General features: G+C 37.7%; 1 protein-coding gene across 2 annotated transcripts in view; it reads left to right on the forward strand.

Moving 5' to 3' along the window:
- The window catches only part of ascc3 (activating signal cointegrator 1 complex subunit 3), a 265,685-nt gene extending 246,555 nt beyond the window's left edge, over positions 1–19,130 (forward strand). For both annotated transcript variants that reach the window (XM_059024632.1, XM_034003889.3), the window contains exons 37-42: positions 2,619–2,843; positions 10,074–10,225; positions 14,060–14,210; positions 16,807–17,013; positions 17,440–17,615; positions 18,180–19,130. In XM_059024632.1, coding sequence (XP_058880615.1) covers positions 2,619–2,843; positions 10,074–10,225; positions 14,060–14,210; positions 16,807–17,013; positions 17,440–17,615; positions 18,180–18,327 — 1,059 coding nt within the window. In that variant the 3' untranslated portion in view covers positions 18,328–19,130. The remainder of the gene's footprint in view (positions 1–2,618; positions 2,844–10,073; positions 10,226–14,059; positions 14,211–16,806; positions 17,014–17,439; positions 17,616–18,179) is intronic.
- The last annotated feature ends 2,823 nt before the right edge of the window (positions 19,131–21,953 follow it).

Consider the following 21,953-nt stretch of genomic DNA (forward strand, 5'->3'; position numbering starts at 1 on the left):
CAATGTCCAGCGTGCCTAGTTTTGTCCCTGTAGTTCATTGCTCTTACTGGTGTTGAAGTAGGCAAATAGTCTTAAAACAGAGAAGCACCTTCAATAGCCATTAGTCTTTGGGATTTGTACTCTACAATCTTCATAGAGTATGCAGTAGGATATTACAAGTGGGTATTTAGGTTATTTCAGCATTTACATCTGCATACTTTGAAGAGGATTTGATAATAATAACAAAAAAGAAGTGGGTTGTGAAAATTGTATATAAATTGTGTATTTTGTTTTTTAATCAAGGGATGACTCAAAACTGATGCTATCTTACCAATTACTACTCCTGCATTATTCATGAGATTGCTTCCCACTTGATCATAAGCAAGACATGTTTATAATGGATTTAAATGAAAAAGGGAAAAAAATACTAACCTGGCCCGAAAAAGATTTGAAAATCAGTCTAATCTACTGCTGACGCTATTTAGAAATGTGTTTTTGTAAATCTGCTGCTGCTTCAGTGAATACCTTTGAAAGCGTTTCACATGCAGCTTCTCATTTTGAGTGTTAAGGTCACGTGACATTTTGGTTTCTGGATGATGAAAAAACTATTTGAGATATTGGCTTCATATTGAGTACACAGATGTATTCTATGATTCTCTTGGTCAAGTTTGATGTCTAAGCCTCATATTTCAAAGACCAGTTGAGATATAAACACTGCTTGACAAGTGACATTGCTCCCTGGTCTAGTGTAGCTGATAGTGGTGATTAGTATTATTTGGCATGAAAGAATATTGGGCTAGATTTACTAAGCTTTTACTCCACTTTAAGGTAAATAAATTATATAGACCATACAGGTATTTGGTGCACAGTTCTTTTCGATTTATTATTTTACTAAAGTTGCATTTATTCACTAAAATATATGTATTTTCTTTTTTTTATAATCCTGTCAATAGTATTTCTGTTTAAATGTTTGTGAAATACATAGTGTTGTTGCTTTTCTTATTTATTTATTTTTACATCCATGTTGTTCATACTGACCATCTAAAAACTGTTTCATAGAAAAAAAAATATATCCTTAGTCTGTATAGCCAACACAAAATTAATCCATCATCTTGTAATAACCCACTTTTCTTTGTATAAAATATGTGCAATATGTTACATTTTTGCATTTGCTTTGCCCTGGAAAGTGGATACATAGGCACACATGAAGGCACAAGATATTGTCTTTTACACCAATTTGTTATTCCTCTGTCTTCCTAACGGCTTCAAATCCCAAAGGAAAGCTAATGCTGTTAGGCAGACATAAACCAGGGTTCCTACACGTCCTGGAAAGCCTAGAAAATGTCTACCTTAATTTCCAGACATAGAAAATGGAGAAAAAAAAGAAAATGTCCTGGAAAAGTCATGGAAAACGATGACACAATTTATATTAGCAGAATGAATAAAGTACACACCAGCTAGGGGGCTGTGTACAAGGCTGGTCAAAGCCATCTGTCTAGTGCTACGTCACAGTTATCGTGATTGTGTTGCTGGATAATTGGCGGGCAGCCAATTGCTAGTACAGTATTGCTGTGAGTGAAATTTCGGTTGGTCAGTGTGGGGAGCGGAAAGATAATTCAGTAGGTAAATATGGAAGATAATGTATTAAAGTTCTGCCATAGATGGTGGTGATTTTTTTCATTAATCATAATTATTATTATTTATTTTATTTTTATTTTTTAAGTCCAACAACATAATTGCATTTAATTAAAAGAGCAGATTAACAGTGTGCTTTTCCCGTTGTGCTAAAATTAGCAACTGATACTAAGTCTAAGGTTTATCATTTCACTCATTTGTAAACTTAATTAAAAAAATAGTCGTTACCAAAAGCCTTGTCTTTACTCCTGCATTTTTATACAAAATGTAATAAAATCTAAAAACTGTAAAGATCATACTTTTTTAAATGTATACATCTTGGCAGTATATTATCTACAACACAAGGAAATCGAAAACCCCTTTCTAAACCCTATTAGCCATGAAGACTGTCGGCAGTAGGCACTCACGCAGGGTTTGTAGGGTGTACTGTGTAGGAAAGGATAGACTTGGTGTAGATGTGTACCACGTGTGTTTCAGGAATTAGGAAGTGACCCATGCCACATTCAAATGTGGACATCATCTTGTATATTTAGGTGCATGCTTTTGATGAATAGGTTTCTTGATGATATCTTCAGAGTCGTTGATTTTATGTCATTTATATTTAGATATTCATCTGGCGTCTGTACACTTTTTATTTCCACTATATGTGCAATAAATTATCGTCCATCAATGGTAGATCACACAGTGTTGCATACAGAGCAGAGACTTTAAGAAGAATCCACAGCAAACACACCCAAGGCTACCCTAAATCTTCCAAGGCAGACATAAGAGAAACTTTTGCTGAGAAGCACAAATACTAATAACCTGGCAGTAACTACTGGTGAATGCCTAAGGCCTAGCTTTATTTACTGAGCACTTGGTATGGTTGCTGCCAGTCTCTTGTGTTATGTTTCTTTATTCCAAGCTGTGCAGTGTTTAACTCAACTGTAAGTTGACTGTCACTTACTTTAAAAGGGAAATGTGTTTTATTTTGTGTAATGTTTACTGTGTGCCCCTTCCTTTAGGATGCAGAAGAGTATGCAGAGCTGCCAGTCAGACACAACGAGGACCAGATGAACAGTGAACTGGCCCGTCGTCTTCCCATTGAAGTGAACCCCCATTCATTTGACAGCGCTCACACCAAGACTCACCTGCTGCTTCAAGCCCACTTCAGTCGAGCTGCACTGCCTTGCCCTGACTATGCAACCGATACCAAGACTGTGCTGGATAATGCCATTCGAATATGCCAGGTATGTAAAACCCTCAAAGAATATACATAGATTTAAAAATTCACACAGACAAATTCTGTTAGCTGGGGGGGGATAAAGGCTTTTAGCAAAATGCAAATGAATGCAAATAAATAAAGTACATGTGGATATATTTGTGTGTCGATTATTTTGGCATAAAGAGGTGGTTAAGAATCTCGTCTCCAAATCTAAGCCCAATTTAAATGGCTGTGGAAGATCAATCAAATTAAGCCAACATCCTATCGGCAAGTTGATGAAGGTCATCAAAAAAGGAGCACCGCCAGTCCAGTGCTTTGGTCAAGCCAGTGACAAACTGGCTATAGTTTAAATGTGTTGTAGTAGCTTCAGGATTTTTACAGTAACTTGTTTGTGGTTAAATATCCTTAATCCCTCAATTCTTTGAATAACATTCAAGATTACTTTTTTGGGGTAACATAAGCTGTGTGTCAGTAAAGCACTAAACACATATACATATGTATTCTCACATTGTTAAATTATATTGAGATTTATTCAGTAATACAAGAAAGTGTACATGTGTTTCTGTAGTACACAATTTACATTTTTGTGCTCATTTAAAACCCTCTTAGACTCGATCTTTACCATCTGGTAATGTGTAGTTAAGCTAACTACTTGTAATTGGTGTCACTTTTCACAAATACCATTTAAGTTATACAAAAATATAGAGAGTTAATAAAAGGTCTTTCACACTTTCCATTACTTCCCTGCGCTGTCAGTTCAGAAATCACATTTTGCGTGTTTTCATTTGTTATTGTTAAAAAATAAACTTGCACTTCTTTGACATGATTTGTGAGGCATTTATAGAGGAAATACTTTGGTATGCACATGTGTAAAATTTTTATTGAGCTGTATATAATGTCCATGAATTTTACAAACCTACTAAAACGTATATGTAGATATTTATATCAATGGAATATTTTACATCTCTAGTTTCAAAAGGATGTAAGAAATCAGAGCTAGATCAAAATAAAGAGAAGTATTACACAAAGGTATTGAAATATTAACTGTGCGACTAGGAATAGTAAAGGATTCTTTTTTATAGGGATGTTAAATGTATGTCTGCTTGTATAGTGAAATTAAATCTCAGAGGAAAGCGTGTGTCGTGGGAGAATGGAGAATAAAGGATTTCGGTGTGGAATGCTTAGTCATTTACAGCAAGCGAGTGAGACACAGGCCGGCTGTATCATAAAAAAAAAAAAGATTGTACACAGGACTTCCCTAACTGCTGCCCAGGGACATCACCTTGTTTATCACATGACTGGAAAGACTACAAGTGCAGGCTTTTAAATCTGCTTTTAATTGTTTAGGCATGGTGGCTTCTTTTGTTGAACCACACATCGCCAGTCAGACTGTAGAAACCGATCTTTCTTTATGTCTGTTGACAATTTGGTTTTGGATATTAACTATCTGAATGACCTTTTCACTGTACAAGTTTTAACTTAATTTTGCGAAAATCTTCATGGCCCATATTGTATTGTAAACGTGTAAACCACCTGGAGTAGACTGAATGGTAACTGTTAACCTTTTCAGAGCATTTGACAATAGGTCTTTCCATTTTATTGTCACTCCTATTGCCAACAACAAAGAGTTCTCATCATTAAGGTTGCAACAGTGTGCAAACTCCCAAAAAAATAAGCGTGTTCTTTTTAAAAACTCACTCTATCTATCTGACCACATGGGGTTCCATTTCAATCTCATTGGGAAGCTGAAATTGGGCCAACTGGGTTTAATGGAAGTGGGTTCAAAATACAGATGTGCAGAGTAATTTCAATAGCTCTTCTGAGGATTATTTGACAGCAGTGTACTTTGGGGAAAATAGCTAAAATAGTAAGTGTAATACTAGAAATGGATAAAACAGCATGTGGATTTTTTTGACATGAATGCGTATATATGATATATGTGTGATGCCTTGTTATAATCAGTGGAATTAACTACACAAGGTATGCTTCACCAGATGGTAAAGAGCTTTTAAAATATTGGAACATGTATAATGTCCCTGGGAATTAAATAGATATACAGGTGCTGTGCAAGTGGGTCCCCAAATGGATCATGGTTCTTAATTACGGCCTAGATACTTACCTGATCAGATAAACCCTTTCTTTTTGCACCCCCATTCACCTCACTAAAACTTACTGACCTACAGCTGCGAGGGGGTGGGGTGGGGTCGGGTGGAGGTGTGTGGGGGGAGGGGTCTTCTTACACCGACTTGGCGATCATACAAATATAACACAATTTACTTTCTATTTTAACAGCATTCTCGAGCTACCCAAAATTTATGAAGTCGAGGCGCTGTTAAAATGATATGGGAAAATAGCTAAATGTCCCGCATATGCACACACCAGTGGAACACCTACATTTAAAAACTAAAATATACAGGGCTTGAATGGCATCGGGGTTCCAATCTTTAAAAAAAGATACTTTAATGATCCCCTACTAATTACATATTTTAATGTCAGAGTTTTTGTCAAGATCATTAAAATAGAGATCATTGGCTCCCAAGTGGTGCATCCAGTAAAAGCACTCGTATAGAGTGCAGGATGCACCCTATAGTCTGGACATCGCGGTTCGAGTCCAGGCTATTCCACAGCCGACCGAGAATGGGAGCTCCCAGGGGGCGGCACTCAATTGACCTAGCATCGCCCGGGGGGGAGGGAGGGTTAGGTCGGCCAGGGTGTCCTCGGCTCACCGCGCACCAGCGACCCCTGTGGTCTGTCTGGGCACCTGCGGGCTTGCTTGTAAGCTGCCCAGGGCTGCGTTGTCCTCCGACGCTGTAGCTTTGGGTGGCTGCATGGTGAGTCTGCAGTGTGTAAAAAAGCGGGTGGCTAACGGCACACGCTTCAGAGGACAGCGTGTGTTTAAAAAGAGGCAATTTCATGAGAAACTGAAATATAGAAATGATATACATATGCCATATATCCCCTTATAGGCTTGCACAGCTGTTTTGAACTATTAGCACTGGTAGAATAACTAATGTGTAAAATGTGTGCTTTAATTCGGAGCTTCAGGCAAACCACCTTTTAGAGCTAACAAAAAATGTGTGCTGGAATTTTTCATTTGATTCTAAGCTGTTCTCTGCTAGCCTATGGACAGTTTAATGATGATGTGAGGCTTGCAAGCAATCCATCTCTACCCCATGACAAACCTTTTTCCCATTCCAGGCTGAGGGGAAATGAGTAATGTGTAACCCATTCATGTGATCAATTTGCTCAAGCAGCTACTGTGAAATGTTAATCACAACTTTAATTTGTACTGCATTAGCATTTTGATTAACTTGTAGGCTTACTGGCATACTTGAAGTGATTTTAGTCATAGTTACAGCTAGGAAATGACTTTTTGATAAATTAAGTTTGTTAGACAGCAGCTGAGCTTCCTGAATGCTAACCTTTTATGAGAGCAATAGAAGATTCAGGGGAGACTGTTGAACAAGTAAAAAGCAATTTCTCTTCACTTCAGTCTTAAGTGTATGTATGTGTGTGTGTGTGTGTGTGTGTGTATATATATATATATATATATATATATATATATATATATATATATATATATATATATACACACACAGTGCCTTGCAAAAGTATTCAGACCCCTGACCAATTCTCTCATATTACTGAATTACAAATGGTACATTGAAATTTCGTTCTGTTTGATATTTTATTTTAAAACACTGAAACTCAAAATCAATTGTTGTAAGGTGACATTGGTTTTATGTTGGGAAATATTTTTAAGAAAAATAAAAAACTGAAATATCCTGCTTGCATAAGTATTCAACCCCTGTGCTGTGGAAGCTCCCAGTTTACACCGATGAAAGAAATTGCCCTAACGAGGACACAATTACCTTACCATTGGCCTCCACCTGTGAAACATTAAAGTTGCTGTCACATTTTCTGGATAAAAACCCCACTGTTGAAGGATCATTGGTCAGGCTGTGAATCTGAAGGAAAATTAAGACCAAAGAGCATTCTACAGAAATTAGAGATAAAGTAATACAAATGCATAGATTAGGGAAAGGGTACAAAATAATATCCAAGTGTTTGGATATCCCAGTGAGCACAGTTGGATCAATAATCAGGAAGTGGAAGCTGCATCACACCACCCAGGCACTGCCAAGAAAAGGCCGTCCCTCAAAACTCAGCGCTCAAACAAGAAGGAGACTTGTGAGAGAAGCCACAGAGAGGCCAACAATCACTTTGAAGGAGCTACAGAGTTCAGTGGCTGGGAGTGGAGTAATGGTGCACCAGTCAACCATATCAAGAGCTCTGCATAACACTGGCCTGTATGGGAGGGTGGCAAGAAAGAAGCCGTTACTCAAAAAGTACCATCTGAAAGCACGTCTGGAGTTTGCCAGAAAGCATGAGAGTGACCCAGCTGCGATGTGGGAAAAGGTTTTGTGGTCAGATGAGACCAAGATAGAGCTTTTTGGCCAAAACTCAAATCGCTATGTGTGGCGCAAACCTAACACTGCCCATGCCTCAAGACACACCATCCCTACAGTGAAGTATGGTGGTGGCAGCATCATGCTGTGGGGATGCTTCTCATCAGCAGGGACTGGGCATCTTGTTAAAATTGAAGGAAGAATGGATGGAACAAAATACAGGGAAATACTGCAAGAGAACCTGCTTCAGTCCGCTAAAAAACTAAAAAAAGCTTGGGAGGAAATTCACCTTTCAGCAGGACAATGATCCCAAGCACAAGGCCAAAGCAACATTGGAGTGGCTCAAGAACAAAAAGGTGAATGTCCTACAGTGGCCCAGTCAAAGTCCTGATCTCAATCCCATTGAGAATCTGTGGCACTATTTGAAAATTGCGGTCCAACCAACCTGAACAGCCTGGAGCAGATCTGCCAAGAAGAATGGGCCCAAATCACTCCGACACTGTGTGTAAAGCTGGTACATACTTACCCCAAAAGACTTAAAGCTGTTATTGCAGCGAAAGGTGGCTCTACCAAATATTAATGTGTGGGGGTTGAATACTTATGCAAGCAAGATATTTCAGTTTTTTATTTTTCTTAAAAATATTTCCCAACATAAAACCAATGTCACCTTACAACAATTGATTTTGAGTTTCAGTGTTTTAAAATAAAATATCAAACAGAACGAAATTTCAATGTACCATTTGTAATTCAGTAATATGAGAGAATTGGTCAGGGGTCTGAATACGTTTGCAAGGCACTGTATATATATATATATATATATATATATATATATATATATATATATAAAATCTTGCCCTATTTTGACGATCTACTGTGACTATTTTGGAAAGCATAATTCAATGTATTTATCTGTCTATTATTGGCTGTTGTGTTATCAAAACAGCAGATAATTGGTGCCTCCCTGTCAACCACCTAGTTTTGGCAAGCACCTGGTATTTGTAATGTAATCCTGCATACTCCACCCCCGCCCCCCACCCCGTTTTTAGGGTCTATTTTAATGATGTAACCAGCCACAGTATTGACCACCTATACTGTATAAAGTAATTGTTACGTGGACCTCATTACACTGTATTTATTTTATTGTTTTCATCAATGTTAATTAATGAGTCAATAAAAAACCTCTGTGGGGAAAACACCAGGATATCTCTCACCTTGCGAAGATGGTTTCTGAATGTAATTTACTGCAATGCAACTGTAAACAGCTCATATATTTTAAAGGGAGACTCCGTAGTTGTTGCACTAGTATATAAGAGAGATAGGTGACCCCAAATGTTTAGTGAGGATTGTAAAAATGACTTAAGACGCATGGAAATATGAAGATATACTGCCACATATTACTGATGTACTACGAAAAAAGCAAAGAACTCCTTTCCCATAGGATCTGTGAACACTGTAACAGAAGTTGCAAGCTGTGGGTGTAATTAGTTACTTGACATCATTAAAGCAACACTGTTAAAGCAATCATAATTGAGACTTGGTTATGCAAGATGGGAAACAAGGTTGGGTTGTTTTTCTTTTCATATTTTTCTTTTTTGGGGAAACAAGCACTCTGTCATTTAATTGAAATAGTGCTGCTTGCGTAAATACCACCTCTGTTTAAAGAGGATTTGCCTGTTTTGTTTGCCCTAAGTAAATTCAGCCTCTTGTGTGTCCATTGAGAATTTGATCAGATGCACAGCCTAGGTATTAAGTGCCATGCAGCCTTCTGTCTGTTTATGAACTTTCAGTCATAAATAAGCCGATGACATTTGGTTTGTAATGTTAGAAAGCATGAGCCACAAAAACTCAGGTCTTTAAATATGTATTTCAAAACAGCCACAAAGGACTGACTTGACAACCATTTGACTGTCTTCTGAGTGAACACCTGTTTAAAATCTGGCATTTGGTTTACATGCAGTTTATTTAAGACAGTCTAAGATGTTGACCACCACCCTGACAAGTAATTTTCTACATTTCATTAAAAACAATAGTCTGTAAATGTTATCCTCCATTGGCTGGTCTGGTTTGCATAAATAGTGCAAGGTATGTGTTACACAAGGTATAAAACACATAGTGACTTTAGGACCTCTGTTGGTAGCATGGTGCTGAAAGGCTCTCAGTGTGTTAAGATCATCGGATGACACATTAATGGAAATCTAATTTGCAGTGTTAACTGACATCTACTTGGCAAAATTGTGACCTAATGGAAGTCTAAGAAAGTAGTTTCCCTTTCTGGTCAAAATTTTTGCACAAGGGGTCCCCGAGTGGCTCATCCAGTTAAAGCGCTGCCGCTGGGAACGCAGGATGTCACACGGCTTGGATGGCACCGGTTCCAGGCTGGGCAAAGAGGACGAACTTTGTTGGGGACTCCAAAGGGGGCTTCACATTTGGTTCTGACGCTTCTGGGGTGGGGATGGGAAACCGACAGGGACTCTTTCTAGTACAAAAGGATGGCTACAGATAGTCTTCACTGTCCACTGAATTGCTCCCCCATTGGCTAAAAGTCCTGCGTTAACTAGAATTCTTGTTGGAGTAATAAAATACAAATAAAAACAATTATTGGCTGTGCAGATTTGTTTTCCTTGCATGTTTCACAGGATCCTTGACTAGGACAGTTTGTGAATGCCAATATTGCTGACAGAATGATGAAAGACAAAGCTGTTAGGGTTTAAAGTACTTTTAATTAATACAGCATACAGCTATGGTTTGAATTTCTAGAACGAATGGTAATGTCAGGTAACAGAATTGAACTTTGTAAAGGTAAAGTAAATTGTCATATGCTGTAATAACCCTGTATTCTTTTTAAGGCAATGTTGGATGTTGCAGCAAATGAGGGCTGGCTGGTCGCAGCCCTGAGCATCTGTAACCTTGTGCAGATGGTCGTGCAGGGTAGGTGGCTGCATGAGTCATCACTGCTGCTACTGCCAAACATCGAACAGCACCACCTTCACCTTTTCAGGTAGGGTTTTTTTTTTTTTTTTAATACTGTCTGCAGTATTGCAAAGTGCCATAGCACTATGGTTAACTTCCTTGCTGTCCTTCAAAAGAAAGTCATGGCACTTTCACAGAGTAGTATTTGAAGGGAAGCTCTCTGCTACAGCTTATTGTTCTCTATCGTGTTTGCCCTTTGGCTGAGTTTTGGCCCAGAGAGAACACAGCCCCCCTACAGGTATGTGATTATTGTTACCCTTGAAAGAAACTTAATTATCAGTAGGCCTGCAGATAGCACCAGAAACAAATGCTATAAAAAAAAAAAGTCATGCTGTTTTTCATTCTAGTAGTTTATCATTAATCATGCGTGACTTGGACTAAATACTGCAAAACTGTAGAATGGGTCATACATTGAACACTGATGATGACATGGGCAAAAAAAAGCGGTTGGATCTCTCAGAACCTATTCCAAGATATAACTTACATGATTAGCATCATTTAACAAACCTGATATTGAAATGTACCTAGAAATGTAATTGTATGCTTCGCTGGGGATTAAAATCAGATTTGTAAATACCAAAGCTTTTTGTGCACAGAATGTGAATTTCAAGCATGACTTCCTATATTAAAAAAAAAAAATAATAATAATAATAATAATAATAATAATACATAAGTATATATATATATATATATATACATATATATATATATACATACAGCTCGAAAAAATTAAGAGACCGCTGCAAAATTATCAGTTTCTCTGGTTTTACTATTTATAGGTATGTGTTTGGGTAAAATGAACATTTTTGTTTTATTCTATAAACTACTGACAACATTTCTCCCAAATTCCAAATAAAAATATTGTCATTTAGAGCATTTATTTGCAGAAAATGACAACTGGTCAAAATAACAAAACAGATGCAGTGTTGTCAGACCTCGAATAATGCAAAGAAAATAAGTTCATATTCATTTTTAAACAACACAATACTAATGTTTTAACTTAGGAAGAGTTCAGAAATCAATATTTGGTGGAATAACCCTGATTTTCAAGCACAGCTTTCATGCGTCTTGGCATGCTCTCCACCAGTCTTTCACATTGATGTTGGGTGACTTTATGCCACTCCTGGCGCAAAAATTCAAGCAGCTCGGCTTTGTTTGATGGCTTGTGACCATCCATCTTCCTCCTGATCACATTCCAGAGGTTTTCAATGGGGTTCAGGTCTGGAGATTGGGCTGGCCATGACAGGGTCTTGATCTGGTGGTCCTCCATCCACACCTTGATTGACCTGGCTGTGTGGCATGGAGCATTGTCCTGCTGGAAAAACCAATCCTCAGAGTTGGGGAACATTGTCAGAGCAGAAGGAAGCAAGTTTTCTTCCAGGACAACCTTGTACTTGGCTTGATTCATGCCAAAACTGCCCGATTCCAGCCTTGCTGAAGCACCCCCAGATCATCACCGATCCTCCACCACATTTCACAGTGGGTGCGAGACACTGTGGCTTGTAGGCCTCTCCAGGTCTCCGTCTAACCATTAGACGACCAGGTGTTGGGCAAAGCTGAAAATTGGACTCATCTGGGGGTGCTTCAGCAAGGCTGGAATCGGGCAGATTTGTCTTTGTGAAGGACGCATGAATCAAGCCAAGTACAAGGTTGTCCTGGAAGAAAACTTGCTTCCTTCTGCTCTGACAATGTTCCCCAACTCTGAGGATTGGTTTTTCCAGCAGGACAATGCTCCATGCCACACAGCCAGGTCAATCAAAATGTGGATGGAGGACCACCAGATCACGACCCTGTCATGGCCAGCCCAATCTCCAGACCTGAACCCCATTGAAAACCTCTGGAATGTGATCAAGAGGAAGATGGACGGTCACAAGCCATCAAACAAAGCCGAGCTGCTTGAATTTTTGCGCCAGGAGTGGCATAAAGTCACCCAACATCAATGTGAAAGATTGGTGGAGAGCATGCCAAGACGCATGAAAGCTGTGCTTGAAAATCAGGGTTATTCCACCAAATATTGATTTCTGAACTCTAAGTTAAAACATTAGTATTGTGTTGTTTAAAAATGAATATGAACTTATTTTCTTTGCATTATTCGAGGTCTGACAACACTGCATCTTTTTTGTTATTTTGACCAGTTGTCATTTTATGCAAATAAATGCTCTAAATGACAATATTTTTATTTGGAATTTGGGAGAAATGTTGTCAGTAGTTTATAGAATAAAACAAAAATGTTCATTTTACCCAAACACATACCTATAAATAGTAAAACCAGAGAAACTGATAATTTTGCAGTGGTCTCTTAATTTTTTCCAGAGCTGTATATATACTGGGCACATACATAATGTTGTTTACATTTTAAATAGTGAGCAGATTGTTAAAATTGTCAAAATGAGTTGGTTAAGAATCTGTATAAAGAGAGATCAAACAAAATCACAGCAAATGTGAACAAAAATACAGATCAAAGAATCATGATAAGTTTTCAGTATGAAACGTGAAACACTGTCAAAATGAAAACATTACAAAGTTCGGCTCGGGTGTGACTTCCCTGAGCATTAACACAATCCTGGCAGCGTTGACGCATAGACGTGATCAGCCTCTGGATAGACTGCTGTGGGATGTTATGCCACTCTTCCTGTGCAGCTGCAGCCAGCTGGCGAAGGTTGGCTGGTCGTGGTTGTCTCCTGTGGATGGCACTGGCGATTTGGTCCCACAAATGTTCTATTGGACTCAGGTCAGGAGAAAAAGCTGGCCATGGCAAGACCTTCGACATTGTTTTTTTGAAGTCGTGCAATTGTAATCCTCTGTGTGGTCATGCATTGTCCTGCTGGAAAATCAACACTTCCAGATTGGCTTGCAGGAACGTAAAAACTGTTGCCTCAAGGACTTCGTCAATGTATCTCTGAGCAGTAATGTTGCCCTCAATCTGCACCAAAGGCGTTCTTGTGTTGAAGGAGATTCCTCCCCACATCATCACATTTCCGCCGCCCCATCGGTTGGCTTGAACAACGCAACAGTCAACATAACGGTCCTGGGCAGGTGTGGTGACCCTCTGCCTTCCAGGAAGTGGCCTGTCCCTCACAGCCGGTTTCCTGGTTTCTCTGGACTAGTCTGCTGATTGTGAAGCAGAACATCTCATTCTCCGGGCAACTTCTCTCACAGACAGACCGCCTTCAGTCATGCTGATAGCAACCAGATGATCTTCATTACTCAAGCCAGCATGGTCATATCTTTCGCTGTTCTTGCGTTAATTAAAATCATGTCTTTTTTAATGACTATTTATACAGATTCGTAATCAACTAATTTGGGCAATTTTAACTCAATTCATATACCAAACACTGAGCACCAGCCGTTTTTATGAAATCACATGACTTGAGCTCAGTATTTTATCCCAAGGAACAACACTATTCAAAACAGTCCACTAACCTATCTGCTCACTATTTAAAATGTAAATAACATTATGTATGTGCCCAATGAGCTATTGATGTAAAACGTAGACTGCTCCATTTTCATTGTGCATCAGTCAATGTATGTGTATATATATGTATGTATGTATTTATGTATGTATGTATGTATGTGTGTGTATCTATCTATATATATATATATATATATATATATATATATATTCATACATACATACATACATACATACATACATACATACATACACACACATAGTATTTTTTTCATGTAAAAGTCAATAAGAACCCCCAATGGAGCCTTGTTGTTGCAGACTACTTTCGGTCTGCGTCTCTATTAACAGGATTTCCACAAATGGTTCTTAGGCAAGACAAGAAGCCTCATCTGTTTTTCTAGCTACGGCAGTCAATTTATTCTGTGAGTATGTCATTGTTATTTTTATCAGGAAATGGAACCAAGGCAGAGGGAAAAGCCGCTGTGGGGGTTATCAGGGCCCGGTTGAATGTCTTCCTGAGCTGATATCTGCCTGTGAAGGAAGAGAGCGCACATTCACTTCCATTGTGGCTAATGAATTACAGCCTTCACTCATTCTGCAGGTAATTCTCACGCTTACTGAGAGGCACACTGCCTAGCACGGCCAGCCCAGCAAAAGGTTGCAGCTCTCAAAATCCCAGAGAGAAATAAACATGAAATGAGGCTTTTAATGTCGCTAGCAGTCGTCTTATTCAACTTGAGTTTGCCATTTGTAACTCTTGCAGCTTTCAGTGTTGCTTGCTTTTCATCTGTCAGTGAAATAGCTTATTTATCTTTGCATTTTTTTCCATGATATATAAAAATTGCTGATTTAAAATTGTTAGGACACATTACCAGTAAGAAAATTGTCAGATATCCAGAGACCTAAAAGCTAGGAACATTTGTTTTATTATTAAAAGGGTCTCACACTAGCAATTTATTCTGGTTGATATTGTTCCCTCCTTCAATTTCTTATACTCTACCTGTATAACCTGTTGAAATTTCAGTCATGCAGTTGTATTTTGGAGAAAAGACATATTTATAGCTATTTATTCTTAGGCTCTCCATGAGTCTTGGCTATTCTAAATTCAATGTTTTCTCTTGAAACATTGCTTCCCTCCCTTTATTGAAATATTTGATTTTGCTGCTAGTAAGTATAGATACACATGGCATTAAAGCTTAAAGAAACATACAAAATATCACTATTCTTTGTTGCAATTTGGTTTGGCAGGAGGGCAAGGTCTCCATCTAGCTTTACAGATGAATTTCTTAGGATATTCTGGTTTGTTTATTTATTACTTTGTGTTTTGAAATTGCTTAGATGGGGAGGTGGGAAAGGGTGAAGCACTTCAAAAACACTTTTTAAATAGAGTTTCCAATTTTTATATATATTTTTTTCCTTAACAAAAAAATCCATTCAAGTTATTTCTGTATTCTTATGCAATGCCACTAGTCCTTGCTTTTACGTAGAGTTTGTTGGTGTCTATTCAGACTGACTGGCATGTTTGATTGATGAAGTACAGTTCTGTTCAGTTTTCAAGCCATATTTGTGGCTATAGACATGTTTTACTACTGGCTTATAAACTGGATTAGCATTCATTAAGCATGTTTGTGTTACTTCTTAATTGTGGAAAAATTATACAATTCAATGCTGTCTTAGAATTTTGGAGAACAATAGAATTCTAAGAATTTTAGAGACGGGGCTCTAAAAAAAAAAAAAAAAAAATAATTAATTTATATTTGTGTGATATGCCAGTGGTCATCTGGCTCAGGAGCTCTTTCATTTGCGTAGCAATCTGTTGCCGTCGCAGCAGTGAATTGATCCCAGGTAACTTAAAAATCCTGAATTATTCCAGAAATGAGTGGGTTTACAGCATCAATTTAAGTGCTAATTGCAGTAGTAATGAGAAAAGGCAGTCTCAACTGTGAGACTTGCATCTGCTGTGCCATCAGTATGCTCCGAACGGCTGCTGACTGGCAGAGGATTTGGCTGCTAATTAAATAATTGCATGCGCGGAGGTGTTCTCGTCTGATTCAGTAGATGAAGATTAATCCTCAGATAAATATGTTTGGCTGGCACAGAAATGTTTTAGTGGGTCCTGCTGCAAAAGACCCTTTTTTCTTAAGACAGCCACCACCAAAGGTGCAGTTAAACAAATTGTATTTTGGTTACGTGCAAAATAAGAAAAGAAATTATGAAAATTGAGTAAAATTAGTATTTTATAATCGCCTTGCACCACAAAGGCACTGCTTATATATTTCAGTAAGGGTTGGCCAGCTTGTCAGTCAGCTGTGTTTGGTTGTGAATCCTGCAATGTTTGTAATTAAGTGTATAAATACCAGCAACATAAAATGGAATGTAACATTATCACATGAACACATTGTAATACAATATTAATAAATGTACATTTAATAGATACATGCAGAACTTAGAAAGATTTTTATGATATAGGAGTGGAGTTTCATCACAGGACTGTATTTAAAAGAGGTATTTAGTTTATCATTTTCTATTGTCACAGACACTGAGCTTTAACAGTATATAAAGGAGGCTGTGTGGTCCAGTGGTTAAAGAAAAGGGCTTGTAACCACAAGGTCCCCGGTTCAAATCCCACCTAAGCCACTGACTCATTGTGTGACCCTGAGCAAGTCACTTAACCTCCTTGTGCTCCGTCTTTGGGGTGAGACGTAATTGTAAGTGATTCTGCAGCTGATGCATAGTTCACACACCCTAGTCTCTGTAAGTCGCCTTGGATAAAGGCGTCTGCTAAATAAACAAATAATAATAATACTGAATGTCTGTATTGCTTCAAATGCAAAGTTTTTTTTTTATATATCTACCTTCCCTTAAGATATATAAGTTTGGAAGTGGTATACAAAATGTCCTTACAGCTGTCACCTAAATTCAGTGCTGATGTAGAGCCCTCACTGACCCATTGTCTTTCATTTCTTCAATCCAGAAAGTCATGCAAGGCTGTGTGTTCTGTTGGATTCATCTGTGCTATACTTTACTACTGTATGTCTGACTTTAGTGGCAATGTCATAACTAATATTTTGTGGATATAGCTATAATATATTTACAGCCAATAGCAAGAATGTCAACAGATATACCATGCATCAATCCACATTTGACCTTGAAATCAATCATGTTGTTTTCTTACATCTGTGGCTTTGTATTACCAGGCCTGGAATTTCCTGTCCCATCTACCAGTTATAGAGGTTGGAATGAGGCTCAAAGGCTGGTGGGAAGACAGTCAAGGGCAAAACGAGCGAATTCTCCCCACTGCAGCATCAGATACCAGAAATGAGAAAAACTGGGTATCTGTGCATGCTGATCAGGAATATGTGCTTCAGATAAACCTGCTGCGCATCAACACGGGACATCAAAAGGTACACCTAATGTACATTTCACAAAAGATAATCATTTAAAGCTTGATACAGCTCAGCCTTCGGGCTGCCATTTTACAGCACTTGGTAATTGATTGTCACTAGCACTTAAAATGTGTATATTATTTTGAGTTGTTTATATGTGTTGTTTTTTTTTTGTTTGTTTTTAAACATAACCCCGTAACAGTGTTTAACTGTCTAACTTGTTGCTTTCTTTTTTTAATTTAGGTATCAGTACTTGTTCCTTTCTTTTTTCAAGGCCTTTAGGTATCAGTGCATTGGCAGTGATAATAAAACAGGCCACAAAAAGAAGACTGACAGACTGCTTTTTTTATATTCCCACTGCATGCTCGGGCTAATGTTTGTTTGTTTGTTTGTTTATTATCAATTTCGTATCATGTAGTCTAACTTTTTTTTCTCTCTTTGTAGAGAAAGCAGGACAGCAAAGCAGTCTCTCCCCGGTTCCCTAAGGCTAAGGATGAAGGCTGGTTTGTAGTGCTTGGAGAAGTGGATAAGAAGGAACTATTGGCATTGAAAAGAGTAGGATACATTAGGAACCGAAGCACAGTCTCTGTAGCTTTCTTTACACCGGAAAAGACTGGAAGGTAAGATCAGGCCTGTTACTCTCTAAATGTTCTTTACATTAGCACCTTAAGGTAAAACTGATGTATGCCATTGACTAAAATGTTTCGACCTTACTGTGAAACGGAGGATCAAAAAAGCATGTTAGCTGAAGCGGTGGTCTACTATTTGACTTTGTGTTAGCTCAGAAATTTGGAATCAGTGTTTTAAGCTATGGGCTAAACTGAAGATCAGTTCTGTTTTCTTTTGTTTTTTTGTAGCTATGCAGTGGTGATCTGATTATAGTTAATTGTCACAACTGGCACTTATCAGCTCTTTTGAGACACTTTCTAACAAAGGGTATGGTGTCTAAACTACCCTCTCACCTCCAGGGAAGCTATCATTTCAGCTGCCTGTTCTATACATGCAATGAGAATAATAATGACTTTCACTGAGCGCCATCAAAGCATCAACATTTTGCAGACAAAAAACGAATTTTTTTTTTTTATGACCTACAAAAATAATACCTCCATATGAATCACGTTGTTGAGTCATCAACATGGGTAAAGATGTTTAAGCTATGTGTAACGTTTTCCATCTTATTCTAGATACATCTACACAGTGTACTTGATGAGTGACAGTTACCTTGGTATGGACCAACAATATGACATTTACCTGAATGTGATACCCGCCAGCATTGCCTCCCAAGTCAACACGGAGGTCTCCGATGCCATGAACGACCTGGCTTTGGAGTGACAGGACGTGTTCTAACCAGCTGCAGAACAGTAATGTTGCAGCACAGACTGTGCTGCTGTGCTGGGCCGTGCAGACATTGCTTGATATTTGCCTTAGCAGATGCAACTTGTAACCTCAGACACAAAGGAAATTGGAAGTGGCAGCATGATTGACCTCCAGTGCAGAGGGAGCAGTGCAGCCATGATGGCCTTACATAGTGTTGCTTTTGAATTAATGCTACAATCAGGCAATTGTGAAACCTATATGATAACCCTTTAAGCAAAGCACACACACACACACACACTTAGGATAGATCCATCATACACTTCAGTCAGAAAACCTGTTCTAGTAAGAACTGCCTGCTTTTAATAGGTAATTAGGAACCTTGGCTTCTGGTGATAATGATTTGATTAAAAAAGTTATGTGTTTTTGAAAGAGGGCTATTTAATTTCATTTCAGATTTCACTGTGGAAATAGGAAAACATAATTTGCTATTAAGTTGCTATTATTTTTACTATAGTCATTAAAACCCTGACAGTGCATACATTTTGTTTTGATTTTGGTTTGTTGATTTCCCCCTATCTCAACCCCTTTAAATGCATTACTGTTAATTTAGTAAGAAGTAGTAAATTCAATATTTATGGAGATACTGTATCTTCTCCAGTCATTCAATGTTTACATTATATAATAATGTTTATATGACCATTTTCATTTGAGTGTATTATTTTAATACATTGAGTTAATAGTTTTTGTGTGTGTGTGTGTTTCAAATATAGCTGTAATAGAAGATATTTTGAAAAAAAATAAAGGTGTGTGCAACTGGGTTTTGTTTGTCTGCTTGTCTGTTTTCTAGCACAAAGGTCCATCTCAGTCTAGGTATCTGCCTGTTAAGTTAAATTATAAAATTATTGTGATTCTTTATTATAGCAGCATGATAATACCGCTGTAGTTATGGTGTCAACATTGTTTCCATGTTCAACTCAGATTTTCAACCATTAATATCGCAACAGTGGTAGGGGGTAGAGTGATGTTCTTTGGAACATAAATATTTTGGAATATAAACGTTTTTTTCAATAGGATTAGTATTTTAGAAGATAAAAGGAGTGTTGATGTGAATTAGTGTTATTTTTCAGCAGACTTGAAGGAAATCCTGTAATACCTACAGCTGTGGTACTCGGCACCAAGGTAGCTCTGCTCACTTCATTTCCTACAGTGGTTAGAATTTGATTGGATTTGTAGTTTTTCAGGTATCTTTACTTTTAATGTTGCGTTTTTGAGAGGTTGCGATTTTCCATCAGGTCCACTCAGAAAGACACATGCTCATAACACAAGGCGCTATGTGAGGATGCTGGCCACTCAGGATATCTGCTCTCTGTGGCCAGCCTCATGGAACTGGTTTCAAGCAGCAGGCCTCTGGCCTCCCAGTGCAGACTTCTGTCCTTATTCAGTGAAGCTGCTTGGCGTCTGTCTCTTTCTCTGCCTGCCGTGATCATTTTTACACAGACGCTTGTTCTCCCGACAGCCACAGTAATACCATATACATAAAATGAATTAACTACACTGTCTTCGCTTCTCTCTTTTAAACTGTAATTAAAACATAATATTTTGTTCCCAGCAAGTGCAAACCACCATCTAATGGGTTATTTAACATTAAAAAAAAAGTTGTTTTTTGTTATTAAGCTAAACCTAAAGTTAACTACAGTCGCCATTTTCACTCATAATGATTTGATAGGATAATGGAAAAAAACATACTGTGGTTAAATTCTCTTAACAGCAGACCTGTCGGGAGGGGATATCTACTCTCTGTGGCTGAATACTTATTCAGAAAGCTCCAAATATAATGCTTCTAGTCAGTGGAACTAATAGCAGTCATCCTTCATTGCACTGTTCTCGTGAGGAAAGTTAAACTATAATGAGGACATGGATTAAAACGAAGTTGATACTGTGTAGGAAACTAGAAATAGTATATAATATACATAGTTTAAGAGCAGAGTCATTTGGTTGGAGGTTTGAACTGAACAAGTCAACAACAACAAGTTGTGAAACCTTTTATTGTAATATCTACAGGTCTGATTTAGCCTTTCCAAATATATAAATAAATATTTTGTTATTTAGCAGACGCCTTTATCCAAGGCGACTTACAGAGACTAGGGTGTGCGAACTATGCATCAGCTGCAGAGTCATTTACAATTACGTCTCACCCGAAAGACGGAGCACAAGGAGATTAAGTGACTTGCTCAGGGCCACACAATGAGTCAGTGGCTGAGGTGGGATTTGAACCGGGGACCTTCTGATTACAAGCCTGTTTCTTTAACCACTGGATCACACAGCCTTTCCAAACAAGTTATTTCCTGATTTATCATATTTCATGTTTCCCATGTGGCTGATCATATAAAATGTGGCAAGGTTTTGCTACTGGAGTTTTGTAATAATTCAACACTATGTAGTGCATAATGAGACTTAACATAAATTATTATTGTTTACTATAAAATTAACAAAAGCAGGGATAGTAATGTGCATAGTGTACTACAGCTATGCAGCACCCTATAGAATTAAAAAAAAATAAGAATGTGACATTTAGAAATCTAACATGAAAAACTGTACTATTAATGTTTCTGGCAGACTTTTGCAATATCATTTGTCAGTTTCTTTGATTTACATGATGTTAAATAAAAGATCAAAATTATGTCTCAATCCTAAAATTCTAGGTAATGCAAAACTTTTGGCCATAGCTGTAAAGCGGCATCAAATGCAAGTTGTTCCTCAAAGTTTCAAATAAAGACTTTAATTCAGTTTTTGTTGTTTTGGTTTTTTTTTTATGCTCCTTGCCAAAAGTCATTAAAAACTTGCCACAATACACAGGGATGACTGTAAGAATCATTAATGGAAAAGTATCAGTCAAATAATCACTTCCAGTCATTGGTTACATTTGTTAATGGGTACCATTTTTCTTCTTAATTGCTTTGATCTGAATTGAACACCACCACACAAACACTCTTTTATATTAATGATCCATTAGTTTGCAGTGTCACTGCTGGTAATGAACCAGGCTAATATGGTGGGGGGGATAATTGGGATCTGCCTTGCTTTTGTACAGTTTCAAGTGTTCTTTTTGTATATCAGCCAAGTTGATTTAATAGTTGTTATAATTTCCATAAGCTATTGTTACTTTTTTTACAGTAAGTGCAAGAAAATGTTTTGTATTTACAAGAGGTATACAACATGCAGAAGCAGGTTGATTAAAATATCTGATTAGTGGATCCTTTTTGTTCTTGATACATTTATTTTTCAATTGTCTTCTGAGTAATGCTCAAAAAAAACACTGAAATGCAATGAAAAGGTCCAAATATATTATGTACCATTTTATAAATGTTTACTATAGTAAAAGCATATTAAATTGTAATAAAGCATAGGAAAGCATTGTAAAGAAGAGTGAGGTAAGGGAAAGCATATTAACAAATGTGGCAAACCTGGGTAAACTATGGAAATGCATAGTTTAACCATAAAGGAAAACCATGGTGAACTTTTATAAGGGTAGTTCCATAAATATTATGAATATTTAGATCTTCAGAGTATGTTTCAATGTTGATTGTAATAAATCATTGTATATTATGGGCAAAACAAAAAAACACACACAAAAATAAAAA

Source organism: Acipenser ruthenus, chromosome 5 (genome assembly GCF_902713425.1).
Source record: "Acipenser ruthenus chromosome 5, fAciRut3.2 maternal haplotype, whole genome shotgun sequence".
NCBI lineage: Eukaryota > Metazoa > Chordata > Actinopteri > Acipenseriformes > Acipenseridae > Acipenser > Acipenser ruthenus.